We start from the raw sequence: 26,256 nt of genomic DNA, 5'->3' as shown, positions 1-26,256 counted from the left end.
GGCATTAGGGAATAGAGAGATTGTAACAACACTGTATATTTACACATAATATGACATTTGAAATGTCTTTATTCTTTTGGAACTTCTGTGAGTGAGTAGCAAGATTTGTGACCTGTTGTTCACGAGAAAAGGGCAACCAATGAAGAACGAACACATTGAAAATACAACCCATATTTTTGTTTATTTATTTCCCCTTTTGTACTTTAACTATTAGCACATCGTTACAACACTGTATATATACATAATATGACATTTGTCATGTCTTTATTCTTTTGGAACTTCTGTGAGTGTAATGTTTACTGTTCATTTTATTGTGTATTTCACTTTTGTTTATTATCTACTTCACTCGCTTTGGCAATGTTAACATATGTTTCCCATTCCAATAAAGCCCTTGAATTGAATTGAGAGAGAGAGAGAGAGAGAGGGAGAGAGAGAAAATCACAACACAACACAGGCAGATAGACAGCAACAAACACGAAGCGGGGAAATGAGATAGAACCAAATAGAATGAAGAGGGAGTTGGCGATTGAGAAAGTGAGAGAGATAGTGAGAGAGAAAGTGAGAGAGATAGGGTCAATAGACTGGGCGATACGGGATATATTGATTTGAGGAATATTGTGTCAAAATCCGTTAAAATAACTCTGTGTTCCCTGAGAGACGGGAAGGAGAGAACACACGCACCGTCCGGAGTCCGAAAATGGAGGGCATGGCATATGGAGCTGGGAAGGCTGGAGGAGCTTTCAACCCTATAACGTTCTTCCAGCAGCCACACACCATCCTCCGGATCCTCTCTTGGGTGAGTACCGTTACAGTTATATCGCCTATACCGTTACAGTAGCAAACGTGCTGCTCATTTCAGGCTAATAACAGCGGCGGTCCCGAACGACGGTCGTTTGTTATGTATGTATGTATGGTTGACTCAAAATGTGCGCCTCTCGCTGGCTGCTTCCCCGTTTCTCAATTCTCACTTTCCCACCAGTGCGTGCATGTGTACTATAAGCCTAGCAGACCTGTCGTGTTAGCAACACTGTCCAAATATGTTGTAGTCTAGTTGGAACCTGAAACATGTTCAATGTTTTGGGGATGCAAGCAACAAGGCGCACGACGCATGTGGCCTACGATTTTGAAGCGGTTGTAGCTATTGAACCTAGAGAAATGCAGCCATACGCACTGTGCCCACGTGTTTTGTTGTAGTGTGTGCTTTGCCCGCTGTTCGATCTGTTAAATCCGAGGTTGCGTCCCAATTGGCACCCTATTCGCTATACAGTGCACTACTTTTGACCTGGGAAATAGGGTGACAACTGTAAATCAACTACAATTAGTTTTTCGTTATTCATAAGAATTTGAGAAATTAAACTATTTTGGCTATGTATAAAGAATACATGCCTGGGCCTCCCGAGTGGCTCAGCAGTCTAAGGCACTGCATCCCAGTGCTTGAGACATCACTACAGCCCCGGGATCGATCCCAAGCTTTGTCACAGCCGGCCGTGACCGGGAGACCCATGAGGCGGCGCACAATTGGCCCAGCGTCCTCTAGGTTAGGGGAGGGTTTGGCCGGCCGGGATTTCCTTGTCCCATCGTGCTCTAGCGACTCCTTGTGGCACGCTAGGTGCTTGCAAGCTGACTCCGATTGCCAGCTGTACGGTGTTTCCTCTGACACATTGGTGCGGCTGGCTTCCAGGTTAAGTTAGCAGTGTGGCTTGGAAGGGTCGTGTTTCGGAGGACGCATGGCTCTCCCGGTTCCATACGGGAGTTGCAGCGATGGGACAAGACTGTAACTACCAATTGGGGTAAAAAAACGACCAAAACAAATAAAGATTCATGCCTTTCTATTCCTTACTAAATGAACTTGCAACTAGTCCACATATAGTCTACACATTGATTATTTATAGTGATCCAGTGGGCCTATAGTACAAACAATAAACTGTCTGGCGTATCAGCCTTCACAGGGGGGGTGTGTGGGTTTGTTTTTAGAGGGTTGTACATACCATTGAAAGGTCACCTATAGGCCACAACGATGACAGAATAAGATAAAGGCTCAGTCCATCTGTTCCACTGATAAGAAATACCCCTTTAGGAACAGACAGACAGATGGAGAGACAGACAGATGGAGAGACAGACAGATGGAGAGACAGACAGATGGAGAGACAGACAGATGGAGAGACAGACGGGCAGAAAGACAGATCAACAGACAGACCGAGAGAGACTCAATGCCATATAGTCTACTCATCTATTTCTTACCAATGCTACAGAACAGAAATAACAACACTCATCCACTCCCTGTAGTGTATGTGATGGATAACCATAGAAATATAATCTATTGAAGGGACCTTACCATTCAAGTCAATTATGGTATAATAGGTGGTAGATTGTATTTCTATGGGATAACAGTGCTGAGGTCGCAGCTCAATGAATAGACTCTGATTAGAGATGGCATGTTGTGGGAAGGGAAGTGTGTGTGTGTTTACATGTACGCACACACATTTGTCACATTCACCATTAGTACAACTGTGTCACTTCCTGTTTTCGCTTCATGGATGATAATAATTTCCTGTGTAACATCTGCAGCTCCGCCTCCAGGCGTGACCTCAGAGAAACACCTTGGTTACTGTACCTATGGTAACAGCAGCAATTAGGACTAAGCATATAAAGATGTCAGTTGTTTTCATGTTTTCCCTCTTTCTTATTCTTTCTCTCGAATCCCTCTTCCTTTATTCTCTTTCTCCTCCTTATTCTCTATCGCGCTCTCTCTCTCTCTCTCTCCTTATTCTGTATGTCTCTACCTCTCTCTCCCTCCATCTCTCTGGCTGGTGTTGAGTTACAGTATATACAGGCTAAGTAGCAATACAGTTGCAGAATCACACATAGGTAGCAGACAGAGCGAGAGAAAGAGAGGGAGAGAGGGAGAAGGGGGAGAAAGGTAGAGAGAGGGAGAGAGAGAAAGGGACAGCTCTCATCTAACATCTCGCTCGCTCTCTCTCTCGTTCTCTTGTTTTCTTTCTCTCTCCTCCTTCTGTAAAGTTATATGGACTACGCATGTACATTAGCAGTATAGTACCTATATGTTCAGTAGTGTTGAATTTGGTGTCAGAGGTCAACAGCATAGAAATATAATCTCTAGAAGGGGCTTGGAACCTCTGGACAGGAATCAGGATTCTATGGTCAGGGGCCTGTCAGTACCAATGTGCCCCACATTCTGACACCATACTGCTAAATACATTAGGCTTAATGACTAGAGGTCAGAGTACTGTACACTCACTCACACACTGTCTCTCACACACATACACGCGCGCGCAGGCAGGCATGCTAATGCAGACACATTCGCACACAGGCTCACACACACACATGCACACAGAAATATAAATTATTCTGGCAAACCTAATGCCTAATTTCAAAATGGCCCATCGGATTGTCACAAGATCAGGACCCCACGTGGTGGCCTGTACAATGCCTGCTTTGATTTGGGCCTGGGGCCTTGAGATGAGAAGGCTACATACAGGACAGGGCCTTGGAGAAAACACATTTACCTTCTAGAGAGAGAGAGAGAGGGGAGGGAGAGAGAAGAGAGGGCAAGAGAAAGGGAGGAAGAGAGAGAGAACATTCCATGTGATGCCAAATACAATTCTGACCCAAGACCTTTTCTAACCCAATCAGCTACTAAGTGTGAGTCCCAAATGGCACCCTATTCCCTAAATAGCGTAGGGCAATGACCAAAAGTAGTGCACTATATAGGGAATAGGATGTCATTTAATTTGTCTGTTGATCTGAAATGCAGTGGTGTGTGTGAAAGATCACTAAGTCCCAAGGGGGATGTTGATTCCCAAAGCATTGTGAGGGATTTACTGGGGTAAACACCAGGGGGTTTTAATATAGAGAGTAAAAGGTCCAATTAATATGAAGGGAACTCCCCTATATATACACACACACACACACACACTCACTCACATAAACACTCTGATTTGAGTCTTCATGTGGAACGATATGCTTCCTTTCAGCTCCAATGCAGGTGTAATATTCAAATAAGGCGTCAGAAACCATTCTACCAAAAATAATACCAAAAAAGTATGTATGAACACCTTTCATGTGTGTATGTGTTTGGCCTATTTTGACATTAGAATGATAGACAAGGATTGGAATGGTGTGTGTGTGTGTGTGTGTGTGTGTGTGTGGTGTGTGTGTGTGTGTGTGTGTGTGTGTGTGTGTGTGTGTGTGTGTGTGTGTGTGTGTGTGTGTGTGTGTGTGTGTGTGTGTGTGTGTGTGTGTGTGTGTACTTCATTTCTCAAGAGGACCTAGGGGAGATGAGAGATCAGTAGCCTCTATTCCTACCTCTATCCATCCCTCTTTCTTTCTATCTCTCTCTTTCTTCACAGATCACTTCAATTAGATGAGTGCTAAAGAGGGAGCAGTGCTCAAGATAGAAGAAAATAAAGGCAGCCAGAACAGGAAAGGGGGGGGGGGGGATTGACACCTTTTCTCCCAGTGGTTTAGATAGATAGGACCTTTTCTCACAGGGGTATTGTTAGATAGGACCTTTTCTCTTAGTGGTTTAGATAGATAGGGCCTTTTATCTTAGGGCAATTCATAATTCCATTGACATCAATAAACAACTAAGTGAACATTTGATTTAAGTGAAATATAGGATTTGCCCCTTAGTAGAAATAGCTTGTAGTAGGTATATTCTGCCAATGTTTATACTGTAGTGAAGGACTGCAGGTATATTATGCCAATGTTTATACTGTAGTGAATTACTGTAGGTATATTCTTCCAGTGTTTATACTGTAGTGTAGTACTGTAGGTATATTCTTCCAGTGTTTATACTGTAGTGTAGTACTGTAGGTATATTCTTCCAGTGTTTATACTGTAGTGTAGTACTGTAGGTATATTCTTCCAGTGTTTATACTGTAGTGTAGTACTGTAGGTATATTCTTCCAGTGTTTATACTGTAGTGAATTACTGTAGGTATATTCTTCCAGTGTTTATACTGTAGTGTAGTACTGTAGGTATATTCTTCCAGTGTTTATACTGTAGCGTAGTACTGTAGGTATATTCTTCCAGTGTTTATACTGTAGTGAAGTACTGTAGGTATATTCTGCCAGTGTTTATACTGTAGTGTAGTACTGTAGGTATATTATTCCAGTGTTTATACTGTAGTGTAGTACTGTAGGCAGTGGTGGAACAAGTACCCAATTGTCATACTTGATTAAAAAATATATAGAAAGTTACTCAAGTAAAAGTGAACGTCAGCCAGTAAAATCCTACTTGAGTAAAAGTCTAAAAGTATTTGGTTGTAAATGTAAATGCTAAAATATGTTTATGTATCAAAATTAAAAGTTTAAATCATTTAAAATTCCTTATATTAAGCAAAGCAGACAGCTCCATTTTCTTGTTTTTAAAATGTACGGATAGCCAGGGTCACACTCCAACACTCAGACATTATTTACAAACGATGCATTTGTGTTTAGTGAGTTCGCCAGGCCAGAGGCAGTAGGGATGGCCGCGTGTTCTCTTGATAAGTGCTTGAATTTGACCATTTTCTTTTGGTGGTCAGGGAAAATGTATGGAGTAAAAAGTATAATATTTGGGTACAGATACCCAAAACAACTTAAGTAGTACTTTAAAGTATTTTTACTTTAGTACTTTACACCACTGACTAGGTATATTCTGCCAGTGTTTATACTGTAGTGAAGTACTGTAGGTATATTCTGCCAGTGTTTATACTGTAGTGAAGTACTGTAGGTATATTCTGCCAGTGTTTATACTGTAGGGAAGTACTGTAGGTATATTCTGTCAGTGTTCATACTGTAAGGAAGTACTGTAGGTATATTCTGTCAGTGTTTATACTGTATTGAAGTACTGTAGGTATATTCTGCCAGTATTTGTACTGTAGGTATATTCTGCCAGTGGTTATACTGTAGTGAAGTACTGTAGGTATATTCTGCCAGTGTTTATACTGTAGGGAAGTACTGTAGGTATATTCTGTCAGTGTTTATACTGTAGGTATATTCTCTCTGTGTGTTTCAGTAGAGATATCAATAAAATGTATTTATATAGCCCTTCTTACATCAGCTGATGTCACAAAGTGCTGTACAGAAACCCAGCCTAAAACCCCAAACAGCAAGCAATGCAGGTGTAGAAGCACGGTGGCTAGGAAAAACTCCCTAGAAAGGCCAGAACCTAGGAAGAAACCTAGAGAGGAACCAGGCTATGAGGGGTGGAGATTATAACAGAACATGGCCAAGATGTTCAAATATTCATAGATGACCAGCAGGGTCAAATAATAATCACAGTGGTTGTCGAGGGTGCAACAGGTCAGCACCTCAGGAGTAAATGTCAGTTGGCTTTTCATAGCCGATCATTCAGAGTATCTCTACTGCTCCTGCTGGCTCTAGAGAGTTGAAAACAGCAGGTCTGGGACAGGTAGCACGTCCGGTGAACAGGTCAGGGTTCCATAGGCAGAACAGTTGAAACTGGAGCAGCAGCACGGCCAGGTGGACTGGGGACAGCAAGGAGCCATCAGGCCAGGTAGTCCTGAGGCATGGTCCTAGGGCTAGTGTGTGTATAGTAGGTGTAGGTATAGTCTACTATCTTGGTGTGTATGGCTGACACTCAACACACTTCTTTCTGATCCTTCCCTCCTCTCCCCTCTTCCACTTTCCTAATCTCTCCCTCCCACCTTCCATCCCTCCTATCCTTCTCTCTTTCCAGTTTTTCTCCATTGTGATCTTTGGTTCTATAGCCAACGAGGGTTACGTGAACCGACCCGACGAGACCCAGGAGTTCTGTATCTTCAACAGGTGACACACACACACACAGTAGTAGTTACTGCTCCTATTTTATGACTATCTGATCTCTTTGGTAATCCATATGTGCATCTCATCTGTTATGGCTGTTATTACTTGTGTTGCCCTACACATTTCCCCATTGATTGATTGATTGACAGGAACCAGAATGCGTGTAACTATGGACTGTTCATGGGAACTATGGCCTTTCTCTGCTGTCTGGCCTTCCTGGCCCTGGATGTCTACTTCCCACAGATCAGCTCCGTCAAGGACCGCAGGAAGGCTGTACTGGCAGACGTAGGGGTTTCAGGTGAGTGGAGAGGGGGAGAGAGCGAGAGGGAGGAGATGTATGGAGAGGGAGTAAAGGGGAAATGAGCGAGAGGATGGATGGAAAGAGGGGAGAGAGGGAATAGATGTGTGTAGAGGATGGATGGAAAGAGAGGGGAGAGATGTGTGTAGAGGGAGAAGAGAGATGGGGAGAGATGTGTGTAGAGGGAGAAGAGAGATGGGGAGAGATGTGTGTAGAGGATGGATGGGGAGAGAGGGGAGAGATGTGTGTAGAGGGAGAAGAGAGATAGGGAGAGAGGGGAGAGATGTGTGTAGGGAGAAGAGAGATGTGGAAGAGGGTGGGTAATGTCTGTGTCCCACCTGCTCATTTAATGAGAAGGAGCTTAACAACAACAGAAAACAGAAACGGAAAACAAAATGGTATATCTACAGTGGTTTTCAACTACTGGTTGTCTATTGATGCAGCTCACTTCCTGTCATGGGAGAGGGAGAGAAAGACACATCCATTACAAGCGTATTAGACTGTGTGCGACAGGGGTTCTGCCTTCTGAAGCGGATGTAGTTACCATAGGAACAGGTTGCTGAGTGACAAGAGGGTATGACATGGTCACTGAGTTTTGAGTTGTATAGTGATCCTGCTTCTTTATTTCAAATCAAAGTTTATTGGTTGAGTACACAGATTTGTAGATGTTATCTCTCTCTCTCGCCATCGCTCTGTCTTTCTCTCTCCTCTCTCTCTCTGCCTTTACTTTCTCTCTCTGTCTCTCTCCTTTCTCTCCATCTTGTTTTTTCTCTCTATTTCTCCATCTTTCCATCTCTCTCTGTGGTAATATGATCTTTACTATATTGATCTTGGCTAACCATCATCATTCGGGCCCTGAACTGACCTGTATGTAACAAGCACAGTGATTAGGCAATATGTATCAGCAACCTCTGTCTTCCACTCACCCCCCCCCTCTCTCTCTATCTCTTTATAATTTCTGTCCCTGTAGTTCTAGTGTGCTAACATGTAAGATTCAATGTAACCTTTCTAACTTCTGTTTTCTCCCTCTCTCCCTCCTTTCCTTCCTTGCTGCTCCCTCATCCTCCTTTCATCCTTCCCTCCACTCCTCTCTCACCCTGTCCCTCTACCTCTCTCTCTCTCTCTCTCTCTCTCCCTTCCATCCCCCTCCCCTTCTCTCGCTCTCTCTCTCCCTCCTTTCATCCCATCTCCCTTCCTTTCCTCCCTCTCTCCCTCCTCTTTCCTCTCTCTCTCTCTCTCTCATTCTCCGTGTAGCGTTCTGGTCCTTCATGTGGTTCGTGGGGTTCTGTTTCCTGACCAACCAATGGCAGGCTGCGAAGCAGGAGGACAACCCCCTGAGGGAGGGAGGGGATGCCGCTCGCGCTGCTATCACCTTCGCCTTCTTCTCCATATTCACCTGGGTATGGTGCACTTTACTCCTTTATTTTCACTACCACTTCATCCCCATCTTCATTTTACAGTATCTTCAGTGAAAATGTTCAGAAGAACAGCCACCAATGGGCCCAGACATATAAGTATATGACCCTCCTCATTTAGGCACTTCTATCCAGAGCAACTTGTTAAACTGTCAACACTGGAATATATTTTTAGTACATGGTCCATGTGGGAATGGACCCCACAAAACTGTTGTTGCCAGCACCTAGCTCAAGCCACTGAGCCATCGGGACCAACCAGCACCTCTGCCATGACCTTTGATCCCTATGTCCTACCTGGTGTCTCTCTCTCCTCTAGGGTGGGCTGACTCTCTGCTCCATGGAGAGGCTAAAGAGTGTGTCCTTCCAAGAGGAATACCAGAAGCTGTTCACCCCTCAGCCACCCATCCCACTAATATAATCTGTGTGCTTCCAAGAGGAATACCAGAAGCTGTTCACCCCTCAGCCACCCATCCCACTAATATAATCTGTGTTCTTCCAAGAGGAATACCAGAAGCTGTTCATCCCTCAGCCGCCCATCCCACTAATATAATCTGTGTCCTTCCAAGAGGAATACCAGAAGCTGTTCACCCCTCAGCCACTCATCCCACTAATATAATCTGTGTCCTTCCAAGAGGAATACCAGAAGCTGTTCACCCCTCAGCCACCCATCCCACTAATATAATCTGTGTTCTTCCAAGAGGAATACCAGAAGCTGTTCACCCCCAGCCCCCTATCCCACTAATATAATATAATTTGTTGTTCTAGTAGGAAACCTCTATCTCCAATCCCTCTGCAGCTAACCTCTTATTGCTTCTAGTCAGACGATGCTGTGACTGTGAAATGTCTGTATCATACACACGCACACGCACACAGACACACACACACACGCAGACACCCATATACACACACACAGCGTAGGCAGGCATCTACGGTAGTGTGAAAAGCTGGCAAATTAGTTTGGTGTCTTTATAACAAAAGCCTTAAATGCTTTAGCTATTCAATAAATAAATGTATTTTCACATTTAGTGAAAATACATTTTTATCACATTTACATTTACATCTTCTTGTGCTCTTGTCTTTTTCATCTGAAGAGTTTTCACCAAACCAAAAAACAGCTAAAAAACTGCTTTGATAACTAACTGACCCTGAGTGACTCAAGGCCTGTGTCTAAAAGGGCACCCTATTCCCTAATATAGTGCACTACTTTTGAACAGAGCTATAAAGGGAAAGGGGTGCCATTTGGGACACGATCAAGCAATTTAATAAAGATTTAACCTAGCTTTCCAGACAACTAATTCAATTAACTTTTCCTTCTTTCTTTATTTCACTCTCCCTTTCAAACCTAATCCACAAATGCTGCATTTGTTTATCATCTCTTACACTTCAACCTAACCACACCCCATCCACTCCAAATCTCCACCTCCACCCCCTTCGATACCCATCCACCGTTCAACTACCCCCTCAAAACCTCCCTTCCCAACCTACCCACTCCTCTCCACCTTACCATTTAACCTCCTCCACCTTCTTCACCCTCCTCCCTTCTATTTCCCTCCACCTCACCACCTAATCTACACACCTCTACCTCTCTCTCCACCTACCCCGTCCCCACCCTAACCTCCTCAACCCTCCCACCGCACCTTCACCCCACCCCCCAACTATGCCCTCCCACACCACTCTCTTCACCCCCCATCCCCCAACTATGCCCTCCCACACCACTCTCTTCACCCCCCATCCCCCAACTATGCCCTCCCACACCACTCTCTTCACCCCCCATCCCCCAACTATGCCCTCCCACACTACTCTCTTCACCCCCCAACCCCAACTATGCCCTCCCACACCACTCTCTTCACCTCATCCCTCCCTCCCCAAGGCGACCCAGTCCTTCTTCGGCTATCAGAGGTACCAGCTGGGGGCCGACTCTGCTCTCTTCTCCCAGGACTACATAGACCCCAGCCTGGATGCTGGGGCGGCCGGGGACCCCTACACCTCCTTCACGGTCGGGGGGGACGACCTGGGACAAGGAGACCCTGTGGAGGGGTCCTCCTATCAGGGGATTAACGGCGAGGGGGGTGGGAGGTACCAGGAGTACTGAGGGAGGGAAGTAGGGATGAAAGGAGGATGGGGGAGTAGAGGGGGGGGGGGGGGGGGGGGGGGCGTGGGAGGATTGAAGGGTAGGGAGTGGGAAGGAGTGATAGATGAAGGAGGTGTGGAGGGGGGAGCCAGTGCTTGGGGAGGGATGGAGGGAGGACAGGAGGGGGGAGTGGTTGGAGGGATGGATTGAGAAGTGGAGGAGGAGTCAGGATAAGTGTGTGTGTGGGTGGGGGGAACATTCAGTCACATAACTGACTTATAACAGAGTTACATTCATTAGTTGGACCAAAGCATAGTTCTTAGGCTGTAGCGAGAAGGCAAAGCTATTGTGGTGTAGATAGTTCATCACAGCTGCTACCAAAACAGATCTCTTCATCACAGATATATTTTTTATAGTTATAAAATAATAAATCCCAAGTTTCAATGTACATAAGAATGCTTATTAGCTGTTCATGTTTTTGATTTATCATTGGACAAAACATGCCTCTAAGTATACTGTGTATTGAAACTAATCTCTTACTGTAGTTTGACCACAGATAATCTCATAATACAAAGTGACACTCATCAATGTCATGCCTCTGTCTGATGTAGCCTATCTATCACCGACCCACCCATCCATCACCCACCCATCTATATCTATATCATATGTAATTTAATCTATTGGTATCGGGGTGTTCAAAAATAATATAAGGGCATTACTGTGCTTTCTAAAAAGTCTAACTTAGGCTACTCAGTCAGTATGCTGTGTTTTTTTGCTCAGATACAAGGAGAGGAACTATTTTTATCATTCCCTTGACCTATTTCCATTCAGGGTCCAGAGAATTCGTTTTTATTTTGGAATAAAAAATAATTTCAGTGAAAATACTCAAATTTTGTTCTTTACCCAACTATGGATATCATTTTTTAATTTTTTATTTAACCTTTATTTAACTTGGCAAGTCAGTTAAGAACAAATTCTTATTTACAATGACGGCCTACCCCGGCCAAACCTGGACGACGCTTGGCCAATTATGCGCCGCCCTATGGGACTCCCAATCACGGGAGTGATGTGTGATGTAGTTAGGAATGTGTGAACTTTCTCAGTGTTACAATAAACAGCAACAAAACAAAAATATGGCATTAAAACATTTTTTCTTGATGTGATGATTAACCAATAAAAGTCAATAAAATACAACACTGACAAACGTTACAGTGAATTCATTTCTGGTCTTTCTTGTCGTGGTTGTGTCTTTCATGGATTAAGGTCGCCATCAGCTGGCCAGAGATGACATTGCAGCCATAAACCAATTTAGCATTTATATACGCTTACATTTATAAGCGAAACGACGTCAATAAAATCCCTACAACTGTCTATGCCACTAGCATTACTACTAACAATACATTTTCCACATAATATTTGAAAACGTAGCATATCGACATAATTCTCGTGTTCCCAGCTCTGCTTTCGCATTTACGACCAATTGGTAAACAGATCCTGCTTTACGGCAGAGCTTTATCTTTGCGTTAGAGAGTGGCAACAGCACACAGTGAGTGCATCGAAGCTGCGACTGTCTGGAGGTAATTTTTGCGAACAGTTTGAGATGATGTAGCATATGAATGTATTTGCTTTTCCGATATTGAAGAGCCTTTGCATGACATTATTGTAGATTTCCTATCGGAGGATTCTTTCGTTTCGGACCATTTTGCAAAAGTCCTGGCCTGCATTTGCACGTGTCAAGTTACAGCGATTTGAGAACACACAGTAGTCACCCAATTATCCTAGCTAGCTAGCTTCGTACTGTATGCTGTGTTTTTAGCTAGTGCTAGTCCATAAACCGAAGTGTACTTTTCACTATTTGGACGTTTGCCCATGGCAGAACTTGTGTGGTTACTTGTCATGCTATGAACTCATTGAACGTCATCTCTCCCGGCCTGCCATATATGATTGCTAATGCATGTATGTCACTTGCCCCTGCTGCAGAGTGCTGCTTAGGCAATGCGCTTTGGACTGCCTGCTACAGAAGGATTGCAGGCTGGTGGACCTCTGAGGGCATTCTTTGTGGTGAGTATGTTCCCCAAATCACAAGCTGTAGTCAAGTAGAAGAGACATATTCAAGAAGTTGCTTAGCCGTCTCAATCCAGTTAGTATATGCTTGTTGTCTTGTCAAATGTAACATACAGTTTAGCCAAATGTAGCCTAGTTCTAGCCATTGTAATATGCAGAAACAGTCAAGTGGGTGATTTTTATTGACTGTATTTCTCATGAAATATTTCCACCATAGAAGAACTGACAGACAACATTCTAACGACTGTTTCCATGGCGACCCCTAGATTGCGTTGCTTAGTGTGTTGATGCTCACGCTGCTGAGGACTGTGGGATTGAGAGCGTTCTCCATGGCGTCCGAGACCTACATGTCGGGCACACACTCCGCTGCCTTTGTCACCTGCCCCAACGAACAGGTGGCCAAAGATCTGGCCAGGTAACGGATAGACACAGACATACACAAACATTCTAATATGCTATGTTTAATTGGGAATCATGTCAGATGTCACCTCTGTAAGACATTTCTATCGGCAATGTTCAGAAAGTTGTGTAATAGTATAGCTTCCGTCCCTCTCCTCGCCCCTTCCTGGGCTCGAACCAGGGACCCTCTGCACACATCGACAACAGCCACCCTCGAAGCATCGTTACCCATCGCTCCACAAAAGCCGTGGCCCTTGCAGAGCATGGGGAACAACTACTTCAAGGTCTCAGAGCGAGTGACGTCACTGATTGAAACGCTATTAGCGCGCACCACCGCTAACTAGCTAGCCAGTTCACATCGGTTACAGTTGCACTCTCCCGAATGCGATGTTGATTCACACTATAGGGCCAAGTTGAGCTGAACTGGTTACACATTCACCAGGGCTGCTTGAACCGTGCAGGAAAGGACCATTTCAAAAGAAAATATCAGAGCCGGTATGGTTTGCGTCGGCCCTGTAGTCTGAATCATGTATTTGTTCACCATATTGTGCTGGATGCAGTTAGTCCATCCAGTCTGATTGGTTGTTGTCATTGTCTCTTCCCCCCCCCACCTGACAGAGGCATCGTTGAGAAGAAGCTGGCTGCTTGTGTCAACATCGTCCCCAAAATCACATCTGTGTAAGTATGGACCTTGACGGATCAGAGATTAGAAACTGGGCGGTTCGAGCCCTAAATGCTGATTGGCTGACAGCCGTGGTATATCAGATCGTATACCATGGGTGTGACAAAACATGTATTTTTACTGCTGTAATTACGGCACCACGGCTAAGGGCTGTATCCAGGCACTCCACCACACATATGAAGGGAAGGGTTAGTGATTGGCAACATGTCTCTGTTTCCTGTCAGATATGAATGGCAGGGGAAGATCCAGGAGGATAGTGAAGTTTTGCTGGTGAGCATTCACACCTCTTTTTATTCCTGGTTCGACGTGGACCTACAGTGTCTGTATATGCTGCCCTGCAAGTCCATGACCAAACATATAGGCCTAATGGAATAGCTAGTACTGTTATTGTACATTGAATGACGACTATATATGCTTGGTTTATCTGAGCGTGGTGTAGCCAAAGTTCTAACTAGTTTCTTCCTGCTTTTAGATGATAAAGACCAGAAGCTCTAAGGTTGCGTCTCTGGCAGAATATGTTAGGTAAGCATTGTGTGTGTACATACGTGCGTTATAGTATTTCCCTCAGTTATAGGGATGATATGTAGTCTACATACCAAATCAGGCAGTGGGGTGTTTAATCAGTCCTTTCCCAGAATTACCATTGACATTTATCAGTGACTCATAGCAGGGGTGTGTGTGTGTGCACATACATGCATTTGTCTATCTGTGTGTGTGTGACTCATGCTGTGTTTGTTTGCTAACAGGTCCAATCACCCGTATGAAGTAGCAGAGGTCATCAGCCTACCCATAGAGCAGGGCAACCCACCCTACCTCAAGTGGCTCGGTGACGTTGTACCAGAATGATGGATGGATGGAGAGAGGAAGTGACAGGTGGATGGACAGAGGGAGGCTGCGAGAAATGTTTTTGGAATAATAAAATCTGCAGAAATGTGACTAAAACGTATTTTTACTGGTTCAGTGTTGTCCTGGCTTTGACCAATAGAGGGATGCAGTGATCGATGAATCTCCGCAGTAGGGTCAATCTACAGTCAGGTCCAAAATTATTGGCACTCTTGATAAAGATGAGAAAAAAAGGCTGTATAAAAAATAAATACTAGTACTGAGCGTTATTGATAAATTCTTTTTGAAAATGATATTTTAAGCTAATAAAAAAAGATTGGAGTCAAAATGATTGTTTTCAATACCTTTCAAAACCACACCTTGTGAGGATAACAGCACAGAGCCTTTTTGTCAAAGTATTTTACTAGATTGGAGAACACGTTGGAGGGACCGTACACCGTTCCTCCATACAGAGTCTTTAAGGATCCTTGGTATCATTTGTCTGCTCTTATGGACCACTCTTATGGGGTTATTTTTGGCTTACGCATCTTTTTTTCAAAGCAACACCCACCACTGGTGTGTGTGACCAAAGAGCTCTATTTTTATGTCATCCAACAAATGTAAACGCCATTGGCACATGGATTGGATCTGATGCTTTATCCCTGTAAGGTGAGGTATTGAAAACAGGGGCGCTAATCATTTTAATCCCTATCTTTTTGCAAGAAAAATATTACTTCTCAAAATCTTTCTCTGAGCAATTGTATTAGTATAACATAACAAAATAACTGAGCATATAATACAGCTCAGTATTTGAATTATTTCATTTATACATTTTTGCTCATCTTTATCAAGGGTGCCAGTAATTTTTGACCTGACTGTATTTCCCTGCGTTACTTCCTCAGGCTTGTCATAGATCAGGGGTGTCAAACTCAGTTCCCCAGCGGGCCGCATTCTGTCTTCACCCCATTTGTCCGGATCCGTCTCGTGGACCTTAAGTTTGACACGTCATACATTATCTGATTGCTTCTCCACAATCAATACTGATGTTAATTTAAAGCACCGACAAACCGTTCCCTTAACACTCATCAATATTGTTGGAAAGTGACAGAAGGGTTATCCCTCTGTGATCAGAATATCTGATTGCTCTGATAAACGTATCTCTTCCATACTGTAGTGTCGGACGTCAACTGAGACCAATGGTATACCAGTGACTTGGAATAAATACAAAAATCACATTATAAGACATTTATTTTTTTCTTCAAACTTCACATTCAATTTGAGGCTTTGTAGTCATCGGCGTACACAGACACTATCTAAACATAGAAATACCATTTACATAGCCTGGTCCCAGATCAGTTTGTGCTCTTGCCAACTCCATTGCTGTTATTGTCAACCCTAACATGTTTGGCATGACAATGAGTGACAAGGAGTTGGCATGATGGAACAAACAGACTGGCACTAAGGCTACCATGTACACACCGTCAGAAACAGACTGGCACTAAGGCTACCATGTACACACCATCACAAACAGTTGAGGTGTTCATCAGAGCTGGGTTCCATCCACACACTCTGGGGGACCAAAGCACCGGCCTGGTCCCAGATCTGTTAGTGCAGTCAACTCCTTGTGGTTGTCAACATGTGTGGTATGAATGCACAAACAGACTAGTAATCAGGCTACCAAAGCACCACAGTGGGTGAGACATAAGATCGTTAGAAAGGTATTGATCATTCATTTAAGGTGTGTGACTTTTCCAAACATCTCTCCATACATCTCTTCTAATGCAGTGGTTCTCAAACCTCGGAGAATTCCAGACGTTCCATGTATTTGAGATATTCCAGAGCTAGCACACCTGATTCAACTTGTCAACAAATTACTTGATCATTCATTTAAAGTATGACGAGCACTTTTCCCAATAACTTATCTTCTAACTTGTTAACTTCTAGCCGTGTAGACATAAAGTGAGTGTACAAAACATTAGGAACACCTGCTCTTTCCATGCCATAATCCAGGTGAAAGCACAGGAGGTTGGTGGCATCTTAATTGGGGAGAATGGACTCATGCTAACGGCTGGAGTGGAATGGTATCAAATACATCAAACATGGTTTCCATGTGTTTGATAGCATTCTATTCGCTCCATTACAGCCATTATTATGAGCCGTCCTCCCCTCAGCAGCCTCCACTGGGTGAAAGCTATGATCCCTTATTGATGTCACTTGTCAGTGTAGATGAAGGGGAGGAGACAGTTAAAGAAGGATTTTCAAGCCTTGAGACAATTGAGAGATGGATTGTGTACGTGTGCCATTCAGAGGATGAATGGGCAAGACAAAAGACAGGAGTGCCTTTGAACGGGGTATGGTACTAGGTGTCAGGTGCTCCGGTTCCAGTGTGTCAACAACTGCAACACTGCTGGGTTTTTCAAGCTTAACAGTTTCCTGTGTGTATCAGGAATGGTCCACCACCCAAAGGACATCCAGCCAACTTCTCACAGCTGTGGGAAGCATTGGAGTCAACATGGGCCAGCATCACTGTGGAACATTTTGACACCTTGTAGAGTCCATGCCCCAACGAATTGAGCCTCGGAAAACAACATGATAAAACATCCAGGCTACAGCTACAAAACAATTATGTTCAGATACAAAGTGAACTTAAAGGCCACATTTGATCAATTCTCTTATTGAATATGGCACTATGTACTGCCTACATACAGTACATACTGCCTACATACAGTACATACTGCCTACATACAGTACATACTGCCTACATACAGTACATACTGCCTACATACAGTACATACTGCCTACATACAGTACATACTGCCTACATACAGTACATACTGCCTACATACAGTACATACTGCCTACATACAGTACATACAAATAAATACTGTATAGCTCTGCTCCGTAGAAAAACAGCTTTGTTCCTATGCAACTACCCAGAAACACATTATCTCAATCTAAATATCCACAAAGATGGCTCTGCAAATATCTATCATTAGTTCCCAGGGCCAACCGCTTTCTAATGGTTCAGCTGCTTCACTCACATACACAGCATCTGTCTGAAAGGTAAAATCACTAACATTCCCCCCAAACAAAATAGCATTCGACAACAATGTCCACCACAACGTCGTCGTGCTCAGAAGATATTCAGCTGGATGCCAATCAAATTAACCGAAGGTCGATATCAGAGTGCGCACAGCTCTTTGATATACCATCCGCCATAATTTAATCGACTCGACTCCTGTCATCATGAATATGTATGAGTGTTAATCGTGCAGGTGCGTTTAGGTGACGTTATTCACTTTAATGATTCCGTTCATTCTGATAGATGAAACGTTCCACCAGGAACGCGGTGAGATGGCAATAGAATGGAAATAGATGTCTGTTTGCTTTCGCTTTCAACGCAAGGACACTAATTTGCACTTGTATTGTAAAGCCTCAGACAGAGGCAGTATGAACTCTCATTGAAATAGCTTCTATGACATTTAGAAGAACTGTTAAATGAGGCTGTTCTTGGATGAAAGGGAACAGTTCGTTCCCTGCGATTTTAGTGGTATCATGAGACTTTTATACGTTGTCTGAAGGCCAAAGTATAAATGTTTCATTTATACTGTTGAAAAAATACTGCATTAAGAAACTGTAACATAGATACATCATTTAAATACTGACGATATAGTTTGTGTTTTTCTCCTTGTGTGCATCTCTGAATAGCCTATTCAAAACTGTATTATGATTCTTAAACATTTCTGTACATATTTACATTGCGCACTCAGCGTAATCCTGAAATGTTTTCTGTAAAGATTTGCAAATTCTCAGTCTAATAAAATCATCAATTTTTGGCCAAAAAGCTTGGAATTTGAGGCAAGGCAGTTGGTATCATTGTAAGTTCACAGTTGATACTCAAAAGTGTCAATTTAAATGATACATTTGCGAACTCGGGGGGTAGCCCCTAACTGGGGTTTGAACCCAGGTCCAGTGACTGTCAAGCCAACACATTAATTGTTACCCCAAGAGCTCCAAACCTCTTAACAAGGTTGCTAAGTGTTGGGTTAATGTCGCTACAATACATTCATTCAATCCATATGTCTCTGTTCCAATCGACACAGTAGCTCACTACTTAGAATGAGTCACTGTACCGGACCTGCAATCTAGCTCCTGGGTAAAGTTACCCCTAGGTACAGATCTAGGATCAGCTTCCCCTCCCCCAATCCTTAACCATGAGTGGGGAAAATGCAATACTGACCCAAGATCAGCGTCTCTAGAAGCAGCTTCACCCTCATTCTATACACTGTACAGTGCCCACATTAGGACAGCCTCAGTCTCAGCAAGACTTGTCCGTATCAGTGGTATACTAGTATGGACATTGGGAAAAAGCTTATTTATGAGTTACAGGTAGCTGATCTCTAGCTTGGTGCTCTTCTCCACTGTCTCCTCTGGAAGTGACCTGTTACTTTCAATCTTTGATCCATTGGCAAGAGTGGAGACAGTGACAGTAGGCCCCAATTCTAAGCCTGGGCCTTTCCCAGCCACCTCCCCAGCTTTAGCCCTCTGCCCTTGGGGTACCGTCTCCACCTTTCCCACCGGTGTGAACAAAATCCTGGAGCTCTCAACTTGTCCTCCTCCGTTCCCGTTCTGTGCAATCCTGCAGTTCTCTCTCATCTGAGTGGCGTCTTCTCTTCTCTCCATCTCAATCCCGTCCTCCTCTTCCTCCTCCTCTTCTTCCTCCCCTCCTTCGTGAGACTTGGTGACCCCCAGGCCATCTCGCGGCTCGGGCGCAATTCCCCTCCAGAGCTCTGCAGGGCGCTGCAGCTCAGTGGCTGCCGCCCTCTCGTGGTTCTCCACCTTCCTCGAAGAACGACAAAGAGCCTTCCGGAACCCTCTCTTAAAATTATCGGACAGGAATCCGTAAATTATTGGGTTAGCGCAGCTATTAGCGTACGATAGGACCACCACAAAGTAGTACAGCCCCCGGAATTCGCCCGGTAACAGGATTAGCAGGTTAACGATGTTGAGGACGTAGAATGGGAGCCAGCACAACACGAAGACTGCTACCACGACAACCACCATGCGGGTGATCTTGCGTTCGGACTTCTTGCGTCGGGAGGAGGTGGACCGGGCCTGTTTCCCCGCGTTGCGCACCTTCGAATCAAAACAAAACAATTCAACTTTATTGGCAGTTAAAACATCTCAACACACGTTACAATTATATAAAGGTTAACTCAGCATTATAAAAAATGTGGTCAGTGGTCTACTTTAGGGTAGACCACTGTAGGGTAGGCCACTTTAGGGTAGGACACTGTAGAGGGTAGACAACTTTAGGGTAGACCACTTTAGGGTAGGCCACTGTACAGTAGGCCACTGTAGGGTAGGCCACTTTAGGGTAAGCCACTGTAGGGTAGACCACTGTAGGGTAGGCCATTGTAGGGTAGACCACTGTAGGGTAGGACACTCCACCCCATCCCCAGAGATCCACTCCCAAGCTGCTCCACCCCCTCCTCAGAGACCCACTCCCAGGCTGCTCCACCCCCTCCCCAGAGACCCACTCCCAGGCTGCTCCACTCCCTCCCCAGAGACCCACTCCCAGGCCGCTCCATCCCCTCCCTAGAGACCCACTCCCAGGCTGCTCCACCCCCTCCCCAGAGACCCACTCCCAGGCTGCTCCACCCCCTCCCCAGAGACCCACTCCCAGGCTGCTCCACTCCCTCCCCAGAGACCCACTCCCAGGCCACTCCATCCCCTCCCCAGAGACCCACTCCCAGGACGCTCCACCCCCCCACCAGAGACTCACTCCCAGGCCGCTCCACCCCCTCCCCAGAGACCCACTCCCAGGCCGCTCCACCCCCTCCCCAGAGACCCACTCCCAGTGTTTCCTCCCCTCAGCAGCCTCCACTGACAGAGACCCACTCCCAGTGTTTCCTCCCCTCAGCAGCCTCCAATGACAGAGACCCACTTCCAGTGTTTCCTCCCCTCAGCAGCCTCCACTGACAGAGACCCACTTCCAGTGTTTCCTCCCCTCAGCAGCCTCCACTGACAGAGACCCACTCCCAGTGTTTCCTCCCCTCAGCAGCCTCCACTGACAGAGACCCACTTCCAGTGTTTCCTCCCCTCAGCAGCCTCCACTGACAGAGACCCACTCCCAGTGTTTCCTCCCCTCAGCAGCCTCCACTGACAGAGACCCACTCCCAGTGTTTCCTCCCCTCCGGCTCCTGACCCAGACATTAAAGATGATGAAACATTTCTGTTTGTTGTCAGATGTAACAGGTCAGATGTAACAGGTCAGATGTAACAGGTCAGATGTAACAGGTCAGATGTAACAGGTCAGATGTAACAGGTAAGATGTAACAGGTCAGATGTAACAGGTCTGATGTTACAGCTCTGATGTTACAGGTCAGGTGTTACAGGTCAGCTGTAACAGGTCAGATGTAACAGGTCAGATGTTACAGGTCAGATGTAACATGTCAGATGTAACAGGTCAGATGTAACAGGTCAGATGTTACAGGTCAGATGTAACAGGTCAGATGTTACAGGTCAGATGTAACAGGTCAGATGTAACATGTCAGATGTAACAGGTCAGATGTTACAGGTCAGATGTAACAGGTCAGAAGTAACAGGTCAGATGTTACAGGTCAGATGTTACAGGTCAGATGTAACAGGTCAGAAGTAACAGGTCAGATGTTACAGGTCAGATGTTACAGGTCAGATGTAACAGGTCATATGTAACAGGTCAGATGTAACAGGTCAGAAGTAACAGGTCAGATGTTACAGGTCAGATGTAACAGGTCAGATGTCAGGGCCGGAGTAGAGAACCGCACAGGGAAGGGTTTCCTGGAAGAGGGCAAAGCAGTCGCGCCCCTCAAAACAAATGTTCCTCACAATGTCTGTCTGATTTAAGGGAAGTATAAATAAATCACTGGTAATATGAGACAAAGACATCAGAACACATTTATTTCATGTAACAACGGAGGTGTAGCAACACCTGGGTCTATGTTACCAATCAACAATGATGTTTCCTTACAAAGGACATACTGGTTCAGTCTAAGTATAACAGACAGGCCTCCCAAGTAGTGTAAAATATATTTTTTTCCCCTTAAGTGCGGAAGTAGTCCTACATTCTGACCTTGATCACAATGAGCAGGTAGCAGAGACAGATGACGAGTAGCGGTCCGAAGAACCCGACAGCACACGTGTACACGATGAACGACGCCTTCCAGACCTCGGCTGGCTCAGGCCACACTATACTACAGTTCCCATCATCCTCCAGTACGTCCGCGAACACCACCACGGGGAGCACCACCACAAACGACACCGCCCACACCGTCGCGTTCACCGCCTTGGCCACGTGCGGTCGCCTCCACCACGACGACCGTATGGGATGGACCACTGCGAGGTAGCGGTCGATGGACATGACCATGAGACAGAAGATGGCGGTGAACTGGTTGATGGCGTCCACAGTCATGACCACACGGCACATGAGAGAACCAAACGGCCAGGAGAGCAGAGCGTTCTGGACCGCCAAGAAGGGGAGGCCTAGGGGAAGTCAAATCAAATCTAACTATATTGACAGTGCAATTAGTCACTTCGCCCCCACCTACATGTACAGATTACCTCAACTAGCCTGTACCCCTGCACACTGACTCGGTACCGGTGCCACCTGTATATAGCCTCGTTATTGTTATTCTTGTTGTGTTACTTTTTAATATTACTTTTTATTTTAGCCTACTTGTTAAATTTTTTCTTCTTCTTGAACTGCACTGTTGGTTAAGGGCTTGTAAGTCAGCATTTCACGGTAAAGTCTACACTTGTTGTATTCGGCATATGTGGCAAATAAAGTTTGATTTGATTTGATTTGAATGAAAAACTTTTAAAACCGCACACTTACATTGCATTTGAAGTGCATTTAAAACTGCAACACACTTTATAGTAAAATTATCAAATGAAAGAATTACTGTAACATAATCAAATTAAAGAAATACAGTAAAATAATCAAAAAGGAGACTGACCGCTGCGGTCATATTTAGTTTAATTTCAAGTGAAACAGAATGTGAGCTTGCAAAATAAGGCTGGTTTAACAAGGCTAATAACAGAGTTGAATAAACACCTTGAAAAGAAACAATTAAACCACTTGTAAAAAAACACTGACCTAGCATGAATAGCTCATCAGCGATGGCCAGGTTGAGTATATAGATGTTAGTGACCGACTCCGTCCTCACATAGTGTAAAACAATGTAGATGACCAATGTGTTGCCCACCAGGCCGATCACACAGACTGCTACATAGATGAGAGGGATAAGGACCCCTGCTATAGTGAGTTGGAAACCCCCCACGCCTCCGCCGCCAGGGTTGGTCCAGTTTTGGTAGGATCCATTGAAGAAAGGGTCGGGGGTGAGGAGGAGGAGAGGGGAGGGGGGGAAGGTGAAGGTGTTGGGCTCAGGCATTGAGGGGGCGGCTGTGAGGAGGTAGATGGTCGGGGGCACTTGGACAAGCTCAGTGGAGATCAGAGGTGATGATATGTTGTTGGTTGTAGTATATGGGTGGTAGGTTGAGGTTGACTTCAGTGCGTAGCAGCTGGACCTGTCTGGGAGACAGCAAGAGAAGTAAGTGTGTGAGAGACAAAATACTGATATCTTTATGCATTCTCAAAACAACAACGCTATTCTGTTAAAGCATCCAAGACACTACAGGACATGAGCAACAATCAAAGAAAATATCCCACTAATATTTTTATTTCATTTCTTCCTCCCAAATTCAGTTTTCTCCATTTTGTTTTTCTAGGTGTCCATTTTTCTCCAGTTTTCCAGGTTTTCCCTCTCAAAGTCACACCTTTTTTTTATATAGAAAAGTCCACAACAATGCTTAAACCACATCAGCAGACAGGAGAGGTCTTGATTTGTGTACATTTTTGTAAATTTTGGGGTGTAGTTACCCTTTAATTCCAGTGGGCACCAGCAAGAGGCTGTTATTAAACTGTGTTTTTGTAGCACATATGTGAAACAAATACCCACTGGGTTGATGCAAATAATCCTGATATAGCTCTGCCACCAGGTAAGCATAGGCTACCTTGTAGTCAACATTTAATTGAGAATATTTTTGGAAAAGCCTTTCCATCTACCAGAAGACTTTTCACTGGCGTCATTGCTAACGGCTACATAAAATGGTAGACGCGCACCACACATACACAGACAGGCAGTGTTGTTGCCTCTTCAGAAAGTTGCAGGAAATCATAATCACTGATGCATTCTGTTCATTTCTTATAATACACTTAATAAATGTTCAGTACATTTAGTTGATTCCCTACTAAGTTCAATACATCTAGTTGATTCCCTACTAAGTTCAATACATCTAGTTGATTCCCTACTAAGTTCAATACATCTAGTTGATTCCCTACTAAGTTCAGGACATTTAGTTGAATACCTTTTTTTATAATGTTGAATTCCGTTTTAATGTCTGGATTCCGTGACTCCGTCCGCGTTCTCCGCATCGCGGATGTTATATGGCCCTACTTTAGGTGTCCTTATGACAAATGTTATAACGTGTTGTGTCATAAAGGCTTTATGAATGCTTAGTGCATGGGACAACCACAGTAAAGTGTTACCCATTCTAATTGTGAACTACATGAACTACAGACCCCAGCAGCAACATCAGCCGAGGTTAATGGAGGAACCAGAACACAACAACAACACATACAGGACCTGGACAGGCGTGGGCGCCGGGCTAATATGTTCACAACTTGTTGTTTTTGTAGTCGCCATCATCGCTCCTTAATAAAGTGGATGCTGTACGCACACACGCACGTACACACATACGCACATGCACACAAGCACGCACGCACGCACGTACACACACATACACACACACGTACACACACACACACGCACACAAGCACGCACACACACGCACACACACACACACACTCCCGTACTGCAGTAATGGTAGGTAATTGGCTCTCTATTAGCGGACGCGACCCAGACGCTCATGTCGAGAACAGGGCATGACTTCTACAACACTGTTGGTGATTAACTGCTGAACAAGGGAACAAGGGAGTGAGAAAGGGTAGGGATGGGGGGATGGAGGAAAGGTGGAAAGGAGATGGAGAGAGAGATGAGGAGTGATAGAATGAGGGGAGGGAGATATGGAGAGAAAGAGAGAGAGATATGGAGAGAGAGAGAGAGAGAGATGGAGAGAGAAAGAGAGATAGAGAGATGTTAATATGACATGAGAGATGGAGACATGATGGCCAGCTCAGATGTGGATTGGTCCAGTTTGAGGTTTTGACCTCCCAGATGTTTGCCTTATAAATACATGGGTATGTTTGAAGAAGACTATTCCCAGAGGTAGTCCCATAAACTGTCACACAACAGACTCGTCACGCTTCCTATATGCTGCTCCAATACAGAAACCATTCAAACACACGCTGATGGGTAAAAGCCTATTATAAATCATGTTGTTTTCGTTTCAGTCCAAAAATGTATACCAGTTGATGTGAAAAAGAAGATTTAATTGGTGAAGATGGTCACTAGAGAATGAAAGAATGGAAGAAAGGAGGTTGTAAATAAGAATAATTTATTTAACTAGTTAAGAACAAATTCTTATTTACAATGGCGGCCTAACCCAGACCAATGTGGCGCTGCCCTATTGGACTCCCAATCAAGGCTGGATGTGATGTAGCCTGGATTTGAACCTGGTACCAGCAGTGACACCTCTTTCACTGAGATGCAGTGTCTTAGACCACTGCACCAGACAGGAGCCCGAGAAAAGACAGGAACTAGAGAGAGAGAAATAAAGAAAAATGGACACTAATGCTCAACAGCACTAAAGAAATACAGAAAGAAAGAAAATTGACACTAATGCTCAACAGCACTCTACTGCACCTCACAGTCTATACCACTCATACAGCACAGAACTTAGATCTATTAGACCACAGAGAGAGAATCTTAGAGACAGAGGACATGACATCACTCCACCCTCCACAGAGAGAAGCTCTTAGAGATAAAGGATGTGACATCACTCCACCCTCCACAGAGAGAAGCTCTTAGAGATAGAGGACGTGACATCACTCCACCCTCCACAGAGAGAAGCTCATAGAGATGGAGGATGTGACATCACTCCACCCTCCACAGAGAGCAGCTCTTAGAGATAGAGGATGTGAAATCACTCCACCCTCCACAGAGAGAAGCTCTTAGAGATGGAGGATGTGACATCACTCCACCCTCCACAGAGAGAGGCTCTTAGAGATAGAGGACGTGACATCACTCCACCTTCCACAGAGAGGGGCTCTTAGAGATAAAGGACGTGACATCACTCCACCCTCCACAGAGAGAGGCTCTTAGAGATAGAGGACGTGACATCACTCCACCTTCCACAGAGAGAGGCTCTTAGAGCTAAAGGAAGTGACATCACTCCACCCTTGATAGAGGAAGATACATGGGGCATAACTAGGGTGTCCAATCCAAAACGCATGTTTTCTTGTTAATTGTGTAGATAATCCTGTAAGAAGACCAATGGTCCAAACCTAATTTCTCTATCATCATCTGTTTCAAAGTTATTGGTGTTTTTACCCATGTAGGAGGGTGAATAAATCAATGGAGGCATGAGAAAAGGAAGTGGTCATAAATCAGGAGAATAGCATGGTGTCAGCTAGGCTGGATGCTGTGAGAGAATTAAGGCCAACTGACAGGCTCACCGTTGAACTCGTCATCTTCTTGAATCAAGAGGACATA

At 44.6% G+C, this 26,256-nt stretch overlaps 3 protein-coding genes across 5 annotated transcripts; 2 read left to right on the top strand and 1 right to left on the bottom strand.

The window, feature by feature from the left end:
• The first annotated feature begins 670 nt into the window (after positions 1-670).
• Positions 671-10,596, top strand: LOC129848113 (synaptogyrin-1-like). 2 transcript variants are annotated; one of them, XM_055915579.1, is made up of 5 exons: positions 671-796; positions 6,706-6,794; positions 6,941-7,089; positions 8,344-8,489; positions 10,375-10,596. In XM_055915579.1, exons 1-5 carry the CDS (start codon positions 698-700, stop codon positions 10,594-10,596), a joined length of 705 nt encoding a protein of 234 aa, XP_055771554.1. In that variant the 5' UTR covers positions 671-697. The 2 variants fall into 2 exon arrangements, with proteins under 2 accessions (XP_055771554.1, XP_055771555.1); XM_055915580.1 differs by lacking the exon at positions 10,375-10,596 and adding an exon at positions 8,821-8,923.
• Positions 10,597-12,077: 1,481 nt separating this feature from the next.
• LOC129848114 (protein CutA homolog) lies at positions 12,078-14,568 on the top strand. 2 transcript variants are annotated; one of them, XM_055915581.1, is made up of 7 exons: positions 12,078-12,152; positions 12,556-12,636; positions 12,906-13,054; positions 13,657-13,716; positions 13,945-13,990; positions 14,193-14,242; positions 14,467-14,568. In XM_055915581.1, the coding sequence occupies exons 2-7, from the start codon at positions 12,571-12,573 to the stop codon at positions 14,564-14,566; spliced, it is 471 nt and encodes a 156-aa protein (XP_055771556.1). In that variant the 5' UTR covers positions 12,078-12,152; positions 12,556-12,570; the 3' UTR covers positions 14,567-14,568. The 2 variants fall into 2 exon arrangements, with proteins under 2 accessions (XP_055771556.1, XP_055771557.1); XM_055915582.1 differs by lacking the exon at positions 13,657-13,716.
• A 4,277-nt stretch (positions 14,569-18,845) lies between these two features.
• LOC129848118 (somatostatin receptor type 5-like) lies at positions 18,846-24,017 on the bottom strand. The gene is made up of 4 exons (XM_055915586.1): positions 23,951-24,017; positions 22,680-23,114; positions 21,657-22,066; positions 18,846-19,678 (listed from the first exon to the last, which is right to left on the bottom strand). Exons 1-4 carry the CDS (start codon positions 24,015-24,017, stop codon positions 18,926-18,928), a joined length of 1,665 nt encoding a protein of 554 aa, XP_055771561.1. The 3' UTR covers positions 18,846-18,925.
• Between the last annotated feature and the right edge of the window lie 2,239 nt (positions 24,018-26,256).

Source organism: Salvelinus fontinalis, unplaced genomic scaffold (assembly GCF_029448725.1).
Source record: "Salvelinus fontinalis isolate EN_2023a unplaced genomic scaffold, ASM2944872v1 scaffold_0990, whole genome shotgun sequence".
NCBI classification, from domain to species: Eukaryota; Metazoa; Chordata; class Actinopteri; order Salmoniformes; family Salmonidae; genus Salvelinus; species Salvelinus fontinalis.
The sequence above is the reverse complement of the archived record's forward strand: the minus strand, read 5'-3'. Positions and strand labels throughout refer to the sequence as shown.

Coding starts and splice junctions, on each gene's coding strand:
- LOC129848118 (XM_055915586.1), bottom strand. CDS start 24,017: ATGCGGAGAACGCGGACGGAGTCACGGAATCCAGACATTAAAACGGAA. Junction 23,115..23,950: donor ATTCAACATTATAAAAAAAG/GTATTCAACTAA, acceptor GCTGTCTCCCAG/ACAGGTCCAGCTGCTACGCA. Junction 19,679..21,656: donor ACCTGCTCATTGTGATCAAG/GTCAGAATGTAG, acceptor TTTGATTCGAAG/GTGCGCAACGCGGGGAAACA.
- LOC129848113 (XM_055915579.1), top strand. CDS start 698: ATGGAGGGCATGGCATATGGAGCTGGGAAGGCTGGAGGAGCTTTCAAC. Junction 7,090..8,343: donor GGCAGACGTAGGGGTTTCAG/GTGAGTGGAGAG, acceptor TTCTCCGTGTAG/CGTTCTGGTCCTTCATGTGG. Junction 8,490..10,374: donor TCTTCTCCATATTCACCTGG/GTATGGTGCACT, acceptor TCCCTCCCCAAG/GCGACCCAGTCCTTCTTCGG.
- LOC129848114 (XM_055915581.1), top strand. CDS start 12,571: ATGCGCTTTGGACTGCCTGCTACAGAAGGATTGCAGGCTGGTGGACCT. Junction 12,637..12,905: donor CTCTGAGGGCATTCTTTGTG/GTGAGTATGTTC, acceptor GGCGACCCCTAG/ATTGCGTTGCTTAGTGTGTT. Junction 14,243..14,466: donor TCTCTGGCAGAATATGTTAG/GTAAGCATTGTG, acceptor GTTTGCTAACAG/GTCCAATCACCCGTATGAAG.